Source organism: Notolabrus celidotus, chromosome 1, assembly GCF_009762535.1.
Source record: "Notolabrus celidotus isolate fNotCel1 chromosome 1, fNotCel1.pri, whole genome shotgun sequence".
NCBI lineage: Eukaryota > Metazoa > Chordata > Actinopteri > Labriformes > Labridae > Notolabrus > Notolabrus celidotus.
The window spans coordinates 12,908,361-12,922,699 of NC_048272.1; the positions used below are offsets into that span (position 1 = coordinate 12,908,361).

At 41.6% G+C, this 14,339-nt stretch overlaps 1 protein-coding gene across 3 annotated transcripts in view; it reads right to left on the reverse strand.

The window, feature by feature from the left end:
• Positions 1–14,077, reverse strand: part of kif5ab (kinesin family member 5A, b) — a 92,135-nt gene extending 78,058 nt beyond the window's left edge. For 2 of the 3 annotated variants that reach the window (XM_034694672.1, XM_034694679.1), the window contains exon 1: positions 13,539–14,070. In XM_034694672.1, coding sequence (XP_034550563.1) covers positions 13,539–13,667 — 129 coding nt within the window. In that variant the 5' untranslated portion in view covers positions 13,668–14,070. Of the gene's footprint in view, positions 1–13,538 lie in introns of all 3 variants that reach the window. The other variant, XM_034694662.1, reaches the window with a different exon arrangement.
• Between the last annotated feature and the right edge of the window lie 262 nt (positions 14,078–14,339).

Here is a 14,339-nt window from a genome sequence, read left to right on the forward strand (position 1 = left end):
GTGAAAGTTAAAAACACGAACAAACATGAAATGTATGCGCAGGAGGCAGGCAGAAAGGCAGGACCGGATTTGATTGGTTTCATATTTTGGCTCCTGATGGCAGGGATTGGTTGGTGTTTTTCCAGGTTTACTCCGGCTGTAGATAGCGGCTTTTTTCCGCTCTTTTTTAAGAACACATTATGGATTGATTGCCATCCGGACATAAAGATAATTTTATCCAGTATAACAAAAAGTGTATATAAATCTGACTACCAACCCCTGCTTTAAGTTTAAATGTTTGATCTAGGATGATTTAAAACTGAACTTGCATGACAAAATGTGTTTATACAGTGACCATCATCAGATTACTACCAAAGGGAGCTGGGATGTGACTGCAGCAGTGTGCATTCTTCCTGCTTTTGCTCTTCACACAAACATACACCAAACCCTGCTAATATATGATTGATTAGTACAACTCGTTAGGGTTGTAAAGGTAACAAACCGTTTTAATCTGTCACTTTCAGCTCGGTGCAGATACACAACAAGACGGTTTGGCACAGAACTAAAGGTAATTCAAATCCAAGTTCCTGACATGGACAGGAAAACTGTAGCACATCACACACACAGAGCATGTGTAACTCGTCATGTAGGCTACTGGAAAACTGGTTTCTGTGAGTTTCTCAATAAATCATCCCCTAAACCTGTGATCATCCGTGTGGGTGTCTGTTACAGTCAAGAGCAGGAGGGGCTGAACAGAGCCGAGAGTGCACTGTGGATCACATCATCTCTTAGGAAAAAAAAACATATCAAGCCTCTTCTGGGTTCATAGAAAACAAAACTAAAATGGGCCTTTAGTTGGCAGCCCTGTCACAAAGTCTTGATCCCGAAATCCAAGTGGGTTTAAGCAGGGTAGCATATGTTTGTGTGTGTCAGCCCAATCTCACGGAGCTCCAGCATGCAGGCAGTAGAGCAGCAGGAGAGAGAGGAGCTGCAGTTTGGTGTAGCAGCAGCAAAAAATCAGCAGAGTTATTTATTAATAAGGTGAATATCTTGGTACAAATATTTACCCATATGTGTCGAATAGACCTCTGAAATGCTCTCCCCATCCTGAAGAATCTGCCCACATTTGGCACTCAGCGTCTGTTGATTTCAGACCCTACAGTTTTCTATTTTTATTCTTTATGATTGTTCTTAATGTTAGAAATAATGCCGTAAGAAATGGTTCTTAGTAGGCCTACAAGTCAGAAATGTTTAGGCTACACTTAAGATAATGTGTAACAGTTCTTTAAGCTCCTAATAAAGGTTAATACATTGTAGGGGTGACCCCAAATAGTCGAATATTCAACGATTCGTTCTAACGAGCCTCAGTCGACTGCCAATCTCATAGTCGAATATTTGCATATGAAACGTGGATCATTCCATTCAAACCATGGGGGTGCTCAATGTCTAATTTTACATTATTTTCCTGTTTCCCGTAAAAATAGTGTCTCATTTAGCCTATTTTTATATAAATATAAACTTATTTAATGTAATTCTGAGAACAGCTCTTGAAGTGTTAAATCTCCTTAAAGTGGTAATTAAATCTCCCCTGGTCATTAAAGGTGGACCATTTAGCGGGGACCTGTGGAGCAGACGTACCTCAGCTGGCCTTTAAATCTTTTTACGTCCATAGTTGCTCAAAATGTCAGAAAATAAAACTTCAGATGATCCTAAAAATAGTGATGAAGATGAGGAGCAGCTTCATGAAGAGGACTGTGAGATCAAGGATTACCGGACCACACAAAAACTGTACGGGGCCAAACGAAGGAGGAGGGATACCCAAAGCTGTCTGAAGCCTCAAGAACAATCCACAGCCTCCCATCCACCTCCACCCCATCAGAGAGGATATTCTCAAAGACAGGATTTACAATCAACAAAGCAAGGAGCGCGTAAACATGATGGTTTTCCTCGCGTACAATTTGAAAAGACTCAAGCGGCCAAAGACGCGATGAAAGACTGTTTTAAAAGGTTCAGTTAAGAGATTTAAAAACCCTTTAGCTGTTTCAGGTTTGATTTTGAACATTATACAAATGTTTAGCCTTAAGTTGGACAAATAGCCTCCACAGCGCTGCTCTCCGCTGTGTGAACACGGTTTAAATATCTCCTGATTCCTTATTCTATAATGGCGCGTTGTTCCATGTTTAACAGATGGTGGCCTTATTTGAGTTTTCTCTCCATCACCTCATTGTTTTTGCAATATAGATGAAAAAAATCTAAGTTTTATACCTATAATATTCTGTTGTCCCTTTTACTTTAAGCTACGAGACTCTTAATTGTAAAGGGTTATGCGTAATATTGTCATGCGGTCACCATCATGCAGACTTTGGGTCAATAAGGAAAAATAACAAACATTCGACTATTTGTTGACTATGGGCAAAATCTGATGAATCAGATTCGACTAAGCAAATCTTTAGTCGGGCTCACCCCTAATAAATTGTATGTGTTTGTTTCTCTTACGGCTAACTTCCACCAGATCTGTATTCAGTCCATCTCGGCTCTGCCACGCCACCGGAGCTAATTTCAATTCTAGTCGATGTGTTTACTTCCACTGGCTCCACTCCATTGTCTTTCTGCTCCGTTTCAGCTCCGACAATCCAGAGCCCTCAGCAGCTGATATGCAAGATTTCTTATTATTCTAGATGCCAGAGAATGATGCATCAATTTGCACAGAGCAGATCAAGTGGGACGGGAACCAACAAAATGTAATTATCCGATTGATATTCAGAATAAAACCCTCCGTGTTGATGCCAGATCATATTTCACTTAATTATATCAACAGACCATCATAATGAGCGGAGCCACGCCTGGAGTCATCAGATCAGAGATTTTCCTAGACCAATAAAGACAACGATGATGAAGAGAAGCTCATCATGGAGGAGGAAAACCATTGATTCAGAAATTACAGCAGGAATATCCTCGGTTTTGTGGCTGCTGCTGCTGTCTGGCGGTGCTGCTCTGAAAACGATGATGGAGCATGGAGCTGAACAGCAGTGGAGCGGAGACGGATCTGGCACGGATCTGGCGGAACCAAGACTTCTGAGCTGAACCTATATTTCCGTCGTACCGTTACGCTCATACTTCTCGGAATACAAACGTTATACAAACAGACACTAGAACACTTCTCATGCTGAAAATGTGCCCCTCTGTCAAGATTCTACATTTTTATGTAGAATCTGTCAATACACAATGGGTAGGTCATCAGGTATCTTTATCATTTTTCACACAAAAGAAGCACTGGTAATTGATGTTCAAGTGATCACATATTCATAAACTCTTATACATTTAAAAGCCAGACAGACTGAAGAAAGAATGAATCATAAGAACCAGAGTTCTTTTCCAATCATCCCTTTGAAAGGAATTAAAAGCTCCAAGACCATGAGGTGCTGAAAGGGATGCCATTTATTTCAATGCATATCTAATATGACGTGAAAAAAGCTAATAGGCTAATGGTAGTGAATGTATTCTGATGAATATTAAGAAAGAGATGAAAGAGCGAGCAGGCTGGACTTATGGTGTGCATAAAGTGTGGATAGATTAGGCCCTCTAAAGCTTGAGTAATTTGAGGATAGCCTTAAAGTAGTCTTGATTAGAATATTGATTTTGCTCTTGAAAATTCATCTCAGCCAGCCTGTTTCTCATTTTCTAGATTCTCACATCTTCGCTGCAGACTGTCATGAAGTAAACCTCCCTGAAATCACTTTATCCCTTAATATTTAGACTCCTGATTGACGGGAGCCCCCCCTCCCTTAGACACCATGAAAGCTGCTGGAAGCCTCTACCTTTACTTAATGAGATGACAGACGATGCTGAGCTCCTTTCCTCACATATTCCCAAAAGTGTTACTGCTGAGTCATGGGGAAACGAGCGGCAGAATCATTACACCATGAAATACAGCTAGACAGAGAAAAATGGAGTGAGGGAAAGAAAAGAGAGGAGAGGAGAGGAAAGATGAGGTCTGATCCCAAGTGGTAGCTGTTTTGACGGTGGAGATGGGGAGAAATGAGTGCAGATCTTGACCCTACACTGCAATCCCATTACGCTTGCCTAATTGGATAGGGTGTGCGCGCTGCAGTGATAGAATTAGAGCACAAAGCTACACCAGGCGGGGATGAGGAGAGCCCTCTGGAACACCATTTTTGTTTTCTGTTTGGCTCACAGACAGTTAAAAGAAATCTCCTTGAGGAGAAACAGCACCAACACAACCGTAAATAACAGAATGTACGAGACAGGTAGATGAGTTTACTCTGCGTCCGACACACTCTGTCAACAGTTTGTTTCGACAGCAGCTGTTTTCTCCTCCTATTTTCCACCACGGTGTCTAATCAAGAAAGTGACGAGAGAAGAAAAGGGAATCAGCTCTCAGCTGAGAACGACAGGAAAAGAGCTGCAGCCCCTTCAGAAACCACACATCATAGAAACTAAGTGTCTAGCTGATGCTTAATCTGTTAATTTTTAACGATACTACATGCCTATTTTCTGCCACAGTAGCTCCCCATATGATCCTAATTCATTTTCATAATTCCAATACAGAGCCTCCTTAAGCACCGTCTTGTGGAAAGAGCACATAAAACTGGAAGCTTTAGTGCAGAATTTAACCTCTGATGACAGCTCTAATCCTCTATTCTTCCTCAAAATGTAAACAAGCTGTATTTCCGCAGCTGTGAATACAGCAGCCTTTAAAGCCCAGGGGTTTCTATATTAGACTTGTAAGCACGCAAGGGAACAGCAGCCATGAGATGGTAATCCATAGAATTATAAATGGCTTGCAGAACATAGTGGATCAATAGCTCTCTAATACGCACATTTCAATTGGACTCTAACACGTGTGGAGGGAACCATCACATCACAGACAAGTTCACCTTCCACGCCAGCTGTTATATCTTTCATGGGCCAATGAAAGATAAACAGAAAAATCCATGTGACAATGACGAGAGGGTCAGTGTAGAGGTCATGGACTTGATCTAATGAATGTTTAAACTACCCTGTGAGCACTAACCAGGGTTTAAATGATGAAATGGTGAAACAGGGTGAATCAGGTCTGCACCAAGCGGCACCTCCTGCATTAAAACATGAAGCCATTGCGGAAAAAAAATTACAGTGCCTCCAGGGTCCATTTGAGGTTGGCTGCAAAATCAGGGTGACCCTGTAAACACCCACGATAAGGTGCACATTTTTACAGCAGATAAACATTTTACAATCTGGTACAAAAAAATGTTTTGATATGAATAACCCATTTCTCTATTCCTGCACACTATTTGAGTTGGGAGTTTCTGTATATTTCACTCGTTAAGAAAATATCAAGGAGGGGTTGCTGGTGGCCTAGCGGTCTAAGCACCCCATGTACAGAGGCTGCAGTCCTCGACGCAGGGGTCGCCGGTTCGATTCCCGGCCAGTCGACCATTTCCTGCATGTCTTCCCCCACTCTCTACTCCCCACATTTCCTGTCTCTCTTCAGCTGTACTATCTAATAAAGGCAAAAAGGCCAAAAAACATAACTTTAAAAAAAAAAAAAAGAAAATATCAAGGTTATGAGTTTTGCAAAAATTATGCAAAATTAGAGGCGTGACTGGCTTGACTGACAGGTGGATACGTTGTAGTTATTAGCCAGGTTGACCAAAACTTAGGTAGAGTCAGTATTTCCAATTCGGCGACCCCCATTGGTGGGCTTCAGAAACCAATGGGTGATTCCACCGGGACTATGTTCATGATTTAAGTCAATGGTCTAAACTCCCAACACCTAACTTCAAACAGTTTGCTAAAGAATGGTAACGATAGCAATGTGTCAGAAAAACACCTTTTGTCTTGTGATTTTGATAAAATAGTTTGTTTTATAGGTGAAAGCAGGATGGAGGTGATTACTGTGATGGTTTTTTTTAACGAAATCTGCCAGCAGAGGTTGAAATCCCATCCAGTCAAAGACGTAATTTCAGTGTATATTGTTGTTCGGCTCATTATGGACTAGTTGATGTCGACTTTTCAGCACGGTACCCCCAACATAACTCTGTAATGGACTCACAGTTATTTTGGAGAGGTTAGACGTTACTCACGCTCACAAACAAGCACTAATAGGCCAATCCAAAACTGACGTAACAACACACAAAAAAATCACCAAAAAACCATAGTAATATTTCATAGTCATTTAAAAAAGACTACAAGCAGACTACAACCAGTCTTGACGTTTAGACTGTAGCATTGGTAGAACACACAATATCTAACAAGCAGACACAGACGTGAGTTTGTGTCGTCATCAGTGTCTCCTGATCGCCTCTTTAGGGACCAGAGAACAAGAAGGTTTTGAGACATTGTAGAGAAAGTATTCTTAAATATTCTCCAAAGAAGTAGAAGAAGAAGAAGTGCTGTCTTTGAGGCTGCCAGCTCTGACTGTGAAGGTAGAAAAACTCCTAGATGCTGACATGGTTGATTGATACCTGACGGACAGAGCCATCAGCTGAAGATAGATGGTCGATGGTAGTGACTGCCCGACTGTCATGCAGTCGATCATGAGATTGCACCCTGTTCTCCTCCTTTAGTTTTTTGTTGGTGACTGTGGTGCGCTGTAATACAATCATTCAGGCTGAAATAGATATAAGATGCAACTTGAAAATCATTATTATGTGTTCATATGTGTGATGACTTTTCCCCCCAATGTCTTTTCAACTGTTGCCATAGACACTTTTTCAAACACTATTTCAACACAAAGATGCTCCCTGGGTAAGGTCAACACAACAACTCAGAGTGTCCCTTGATTGAATCTTACAGAGTTACATCTGCAAGTTGTAAGAGATGACTTTTCTCATTCTTTTTGAGTTTTCGTCCAAAGTGACATCATTCTGCTCTTTCTTTGAGATCATCTCATTAAAATCCAACCTCTGATCTTGGCCAGAGATTCATTGCTGCAGAGAGACACTGACCTATAGCTGAAGAGACAGCCGAGTAAAATCCGTTGTGGAGATTTGCTCCTGCTTGCTTTAAATTCTTGGAAAATGGAGGGTGATCTAATAATCTTTCACCAAGTTATGTCATTCTCTTTTGTGCCCTACAGCTAACTCAGCCCAAACAGGCAGCCAAATATAATCACAAGGGTTTGCAACAACGGCAGGCAAATGAAGCATAAAATGATTTCATTTTGGACAAAGGGGCTGGAAATGAGGCCTCGTAAAGCTTTCACAGCTAACAGAAATATGACACCAAACAATCAGTGAGTGAATAACACAGCAGTTATTTCTTATCATCACAAACAGCCACTGTTATGATTTATATATGGCCACATTTCATTTTTAATAAGAGTAGAACGGGAATGCCTCATATGGTGCTGGCATGTCATATCTGTATGTCAGTGCCTGAGAGCAAGAATGAAAAAATTCAATATCTTGCTGCCTCTGAGGCGTCCATGATCAGTTATTTATTCATAGAACTGAATCCAGAGCGTGATTCATCGTGGCAGTCTCTTTTGCCTGCCAGAAGATTAGGGGGGACAATCTGGCCCCTGTGACGCCACATTATTCTAGACAGTGAAATACTGGAGACAGCTGTGTCACTCTTCTGTGAAGCTAACACAAAGGCCGTGCCGGGGGGCAGCGAAGCCCCAGTACGAGGTTTTTAATGTCACTGAGACACCAGCATCCACAGGGCTCCACAGGTGGTCGTGCATGCGAGATGAAAAATACAAAAGTAAGGAAAGTGAAAATAACACACTTTTTTTCTGGAAGAAAGTTAGGATGTGACATACTGCCACCGCCACTGAAGTGACTCATGACGAAAATGTTGTCTGAAAGTGCTGCAAGGAACGGCCCAAGAACGTGACTGTCTGACCTGTTCAGCAAACACTAACACTGTTTACTTCACCCTTGGGTGGATGAGTGATTCTGCAGTCTTCTTGTGTTTCTGTTATCAAAGATTTTCCAGGTAGGAAGCAAATCCATGTAACTGAGTTGAATTATTGCGCTGTATTTCCACCAAAAGCACTTTTTTCTAGGACTTTTAGTGCCAGAGGCTACTTCTCAATAGATTAAATGGTTCCCCCAGCCCATTACAGACTTTGTTTACACAAAGATTTTAACACTCATGAAGATTAAGCAAATAAGTCTGCTGTGCAATCTCAGAACCCATCAGCTTCCCCCTGCAGACAATTCAGTCTCTGGGAGTGATGACCAACTTATGGGGCTTCTAGAGTAGACAGTGGGTGATAAATTACAATGGCCACAGATTATTTTTCCATGCCACTGTTTCCAGTCCTACTAGCAAGTGAGGAAAGAGTTTGAGTTTAAATACAATGTATGATGATTGTTTCACACATGCACTGCCCAATATTTACCTTGTAGGCTGCATGTGTGAATGCAAGTGGATTAATCTATTTACCCAACTTAACGTGTTTTTTCCTGCCAGCCCCTTAGTAAAAAGTACGCATGAGGTCAGGGTGAGCTAGTGTGTGAACCCCACAGGTAATAATGTGGGATAGGTATGCTGAGAGAGTGGGCAGGGTGATGAAGTCCTTCACACTGAGCAGAATTTTGCTGCCTTGTTTTCTACTATTCACCTCAGTTGTCTGTTGTGTTTTCATACATGTCAAGTCTGACACTTAGAATCCCCTGCTGTGTGGGACATGTATTATATGTGTTAAAGGGCAGGTCCACGGAATTAAAGGATCTGAATGTTCAGAAATGTTCTGGAATTCATGTGAGATAAGTATTTAGGGGCAGACTGTTAGTTACACTTGTATGCAGATGCCTGTTTATAGAGATTGATGGAAGCTACATCACCATCAGATCGTAGTTAGGGGAATTGCATTGTAGCCAATGCGTTCTGCCTTGTTTGCTCTCCACTCAGACTATTATCCTGCTCATGGAAAATGGCAGCTGAAATGGTAATGGACAGTACAAGCGAACAAAAAAGGAGAGCACTTCAAATGCAAAAAAAAGATTTTTCATTCATGCAGATACTTGATAAAAGCATTTAGCTGATATGAGAAAGAATCCTCTAAATGCTGCTGGTATCCGTCAATCAGAAGTGTAAAGTGCAGCAAGACCCACCTCCAAAGACCCGTCTGAACTTTTGGGGGTGGGTTTTGCAGCACTGAACATTTACTATTCCAAATCTGGGGCTTTTAGAAGAGTAGAATAAAGTCCAGGGTAGCTTTCAGGGATGGAATAAAGACCACTGTAAATTATTTAGACCGTTGTTCCTGTGGGAGCAAGGCACTGAGTACCCCCTTAAGTCCCTTGTCCTTGTAAAAAGTTCCTGCGTTGGATGAATTGAGTTAAGCTCTCAGTGCATCAACTCTAAAGTCCCTGCACAATCAGAAAGTACATCACATCTCACAGGGACCTTTGGGGAAGTAAAAATAAAGTAACCGTGATTTCAACTAGACCCTGCCTGCATGCCTTAGAACTGCACAGAGTACCTCCTACAGCGTCGGTCTCTGGGGGAGAGTTCCTGCAGTGGAAACGCAGCTTTAGTCTAGTCTGGATGAACAGAGTTGAGTTCTCAGCACTCAGGTTTGTGCCTGAGGAGCATAACTGAGTTTAAAGCTGCACTAATCACATTTTAATATTAGCAAAGGATCAAATGACTGTGTAATTTAAAAAGGTCTGCTCATAGAAATCCCACTGATAACTTTCACTGATATCTGCAGCGATACTCAGTTCTGTGGAGAGTTTAAACATCTATCTTCTCAGTAATTTGGTGATCTCCAACTTTCCTGGCCACTTTCAATGTCCATATATTCCAGGCACATAAAGAAGCTATCTGAAGTGGAATTGCTCTTCTAAACTTATTGTTATCTACCTGCCAAGCACAAACAGCACACAGGGTGAAGTTAAGACAAACTGCTAAACATAGTGTAGCTTTTAAGAGCTAAAGAGTCAAATATTTCCCTCAGGAGATGGTGGAGACCCAAGCATATTGGATTTAGGTGCATTCATCTGGTTGCCAGGAATGAAACTCCCAACTAAGACGGATGTTACTCTGTGTCTGCAGAAGGAAGGAACAGCTGACTGCAGCTTTCATCAGAATTTGCTGCCTTTAGGCGAGAGTATGTAACTTTAGAGAGAAGAAGTAACAAAATCTTTTTATTGCAAAAGAAAGGTTCAGCAATAAAAAGCATCTTTGGTCAGTCCTGGACATTTAGTGAGTTTATTGTTGCAACTCTTATTCATCTGGCTCTCGGAGGCTGCTGTTAGGAAATCTTAAAACAGCTTTTTTGCTGTAGATAACTCATTCAGCTTGCTATCTTTATTGTTTCTTCTTCTATGCCATGTTTTGGTCTGTCACAAATAAACTAATAAAAATCTGAACAGACTTCTGGGAAATGACAGGAATTTAAAGTGGCATTAAAAAAAATACATAGCATTTTTGTAGCTTTTAAAGCAGATTCATCAATTCAGTCAGCAAGTTTTGAGTTGCATTTCTCACCCCTAAAGCTCATGAAAATTTAATGTATGAAGTAAAGCTTGTGTTTGTGTCAGTTCAAGTCATCAATATTTACGCACAAGTTGATTCTAGAGTCCTTGATTACTGTCCTGGGATAAAAACTGGCACTTTTTATGAGTCAGACTTCACCTGTTTCCATTGTTTTGAGCCCCCTGGGAATTCCTTCATCAATTCTGAGCATGCCAACACACCATCTACCCCGATCTTTAATCTCTCCGATTCCCCTCCTGTCTGCCACCAAGGTGCAGCCGAGCCATCGCTCAGCCACTCAAATCATTGCCTGTGTCACTTAACAAGTCCTGGAAGGAGCCTTCCTCCTGCAGCAGACAAATGTGGGGCCAGATGTGAATTGTTTCTATCAGTCGTCGCGATGTGAGGGCTTAGTTGTCGCTACAGGGTCCCTGCAGCTTGCGTGCCGGCCTGATAGTTTAAATCCTGATACAATCTGACTGCCGCGCCATTTAAACTCTCAAGAGACATTTTTTTATTTTACAAGTTCCTCTGAGTATTCCAGAGCTACAAGAGGAAAGCTACAAAGAGTAAAACACACTCTGAGTACATCTGCACATCCAAAAAAAAACCTTAGCAAGCTCCCAAGTAATTACAGTCACAGAGATGAAAAGTGCAAACATGCTTTTATGATCGCAGCCATCTGAACAGAAGGAAATTGTGGAGCAGTTAGAGGATGAAATAACTGTGAATGTAAGAAAAAAAACGCACACTTCTATTTCAAGATTTCGCCTTGTTTCTAAAGCCTCTGCTGTAAATATGTGAGTGAGGGATGACAGCAGTGCAGAGCATGTCTCTTATAAGGATGGATTACAGTTCCTCTAATAGGTTAATATAATTTTACTCCATATCTGCGCATTCTGTTTGCGACTGTTTCCTCTTTCTCACACACGGTACATTCTGAAAAAACGCAAGTAAAGACATAAAACAAATCTTTTACTGTAAGACGGCAGATTTAAGATGATACAATTTAAGGCTGAGATAAAACAACCTCCTTATCATCGAGACTGAACATTTGAATGATATTTTCTCATTCTTGTGCTGCCTTCAAGTACACCCAGAACACATTTTAATAAAACTGCCAGGATTGACGCAGGAATGAATGATTTCATGCTGCTCCATAATGCCAACCTGCCATTCCCAAACAAACAGCATCAAAATAAGGTGATAATGAGCCTTCAGTCTGCTTCTGGAAGATATCCTGCTGCTACAACCACGATACACAAGACAGTCACACAGGGAATGCTACCCCAACAGAGCTGCCATGCATTTTAATGTGTGTGCCAGCGTGTGTGTGTGTGTGTGCAAGTGTGTGTGTCTGTGTGTGTGTACGTGTGTGTGTGTGTGTGCATGCTTGCGTACAACAGAGTAAGCCGATAGGGATTTTCTGCTGTCTTCATCATCACATGAAGTCAAACCTCAGGCCAAATGGGTGTATCTATCTCTCTCTCTTTCTCTCTCTCTCACTTCCTGTGTGTATGTGTGAGTGCACAAACACACATATGCATTAGACAAGCAGTATTATTGGTTTGAATGCATGCACCTACAGTAGGAACATATAGCTTGCTTGTGTGTACATTTTCATGTACATGTTTGTTTGCGCTGTTTGTGTGTTTATATGTTTGTGTGTGCAAAATATGCGTGTGTGTATTCAAGTCCAAAGCATGAGCAGTATTATGAGAGGGAATTCATGCATATATACAGTGAATGGGCATGATTCAGCTAGCATGTGAGTCCCTTTCTGAGCGCACAAGGTTTTATTTCCATACACACTCATGTGTGTGTGTGTGTGTGTGTGTGTGTGTGTGTGTGTGTGTCTGTGTGTATGCATGTGTGTGTGTGTGTGTGTGTGTGTGTGTGTGTGTGTGTGTGTGTGTGTGTGTGTGTGTGTGTGTGTGTGTGTGTCAATGTGTTGTTTTCTGTGTGTATTTTTGTTTGCCAGTGGGTCTTTGGCTGTGTGGCTAAAGCAGTGTTATGGATGTGATTACATGGAACTGTACAGTAGATGTGCAGGTTTAAGCTTGCATGTGTCTATTTCTGTCTGCATGTATGTCTTTGTATTACAGTAACATGTGCTTGTGTGTTTGCATTCAAGTGTTCAAATTAGTGTTATTGTCGTGAATATAAGCAAATAAATTGTATATACATGTTATAGCTTGCATGTGTGTCCACTCCTGTGTGTTTGTGCTGGGGTTTTATTCTTGTGTGTCCATTTGTCGTGTGTGTGTCTGTGTCAGCCTTAGTCCAGACATGCTTTACATCTAAATAACAGAACCATTTGCATTTAAAGCACTGTAATCACCCACTGTTAACCTCAGCCTTAGGCATGTATCTATAAGAGTGATCAGCATTTTATAGCTCTGTTTGATTTTCATTCCAGCTCCACAGCGGTGACAGCAATCAACAGAGACAACACCAAAATCCATTTACTGGACAGACAACCCACAGAGCGTAATTATGACTCTCAGGGGGATTTGCAGCACATGATGATTCAACGGTGCATTAAAGGCTGACTACAAGATACATCAGCAGCTATCAATCAATTGTGCGTAATTATTCCATGCCAGGAAACACACCAAATCCAGTAGATCAATATCAGAGAATGAATAATGAAGCAGAGTGGGATCACTGAGGTGGGGTCGAGATCCAAGTTCCTTAATTTTATCAAATCCCTGCAAAGCTCAGGGTTGTGGACTTTGACTGAATATCAAAAAGAGAAGCATAGATCCTGCGAATCATATAAAAACATGACTTGATTTGCAATTCCTAAATTGATCTCGGCTTTTTTTCCCTGCAAGGTTCAGACTAAATCACAGACTGCCTTGGAGCTCTGTTGCTTACTAATGGCAGCAGCACACACCTGAATGAATGATGCAACATGCTGATGAGGACACTGATACTGGCTGTACTCAGTTTGATCCCTGTCAGATCCCTTTAAGCTTCCAGTTCTGTCCGACCGGTGTTTGATGTGTGTGCCAGATGAAAAGTGTAACCCTTAGCGTTAGCTCACACCGTCTGCACGGAAAGGTGACAGAAAAAAAAGAGAAGAAGAGGAAGCGGAGGGATGATTGGATATAACTTACCCCGAGGATGACAGTGTCTTCTCTTTGAAATACGGGGGTGAACTTATCTCCGCGGACGATTTCAGACTTGTTCAAAGGACGGAATCGACATAACACCTTAATATTGCATTCTGCGTTAGCGTCAGACATCGTGGACGCAAAATAGTGGGAGTGCTTCCAAAAAAGAAGAAGAGGATTTTCTTTATTTAGATTAAAAAAAAAAGAAAAGAAAAGAATATCCAATGTTATAATCCTCTTTTCCCGTAAACCACCTGGCTGCTATACCCACATGCAAAGCGAGACTTGCAGGCAAAGCATTTGGAAGAATGGGCAACTACGAGTTTTTGGGAGATACTACAGCCAAATTCAAAAATCTATTTAAACGAGAAACCAAAAACAACCCTTTTGAGAGTGTGTTCTTGTTTAAAATGCCCTCAGAGCAGACGCAGGTGTAGTTTAGAGGGGGGAATTTGATGTAGTTGTAAACGGAGAGTATATTCCAAACTGGTCCGGTCGGTGTAGAGTCTGGACGGGCTGCAGGCTGCTCACAGGCATGCCTTGCCTTGCTTCTCTGTCATCCCTGCTCTCGCTCTCTCACTAGGGGCGGGGCGTGCAAAAGTAGCGACTCAAATCCTCTCTCATCAGCACCACCGAGCACAGGGACCGAGGAGCAGGAAGACCTCTCACTTTGATTTTTATTCCAGCACCACACTGCAAAGTTGTATTATTTACTTTTAAAGGTATAGTTTGCACCTGTTGAGGTATGTTCTGTGCTCGGTAGTTTTTGAACATGCTTCTTTCTTTTCTCTTAAAAAAACAAAA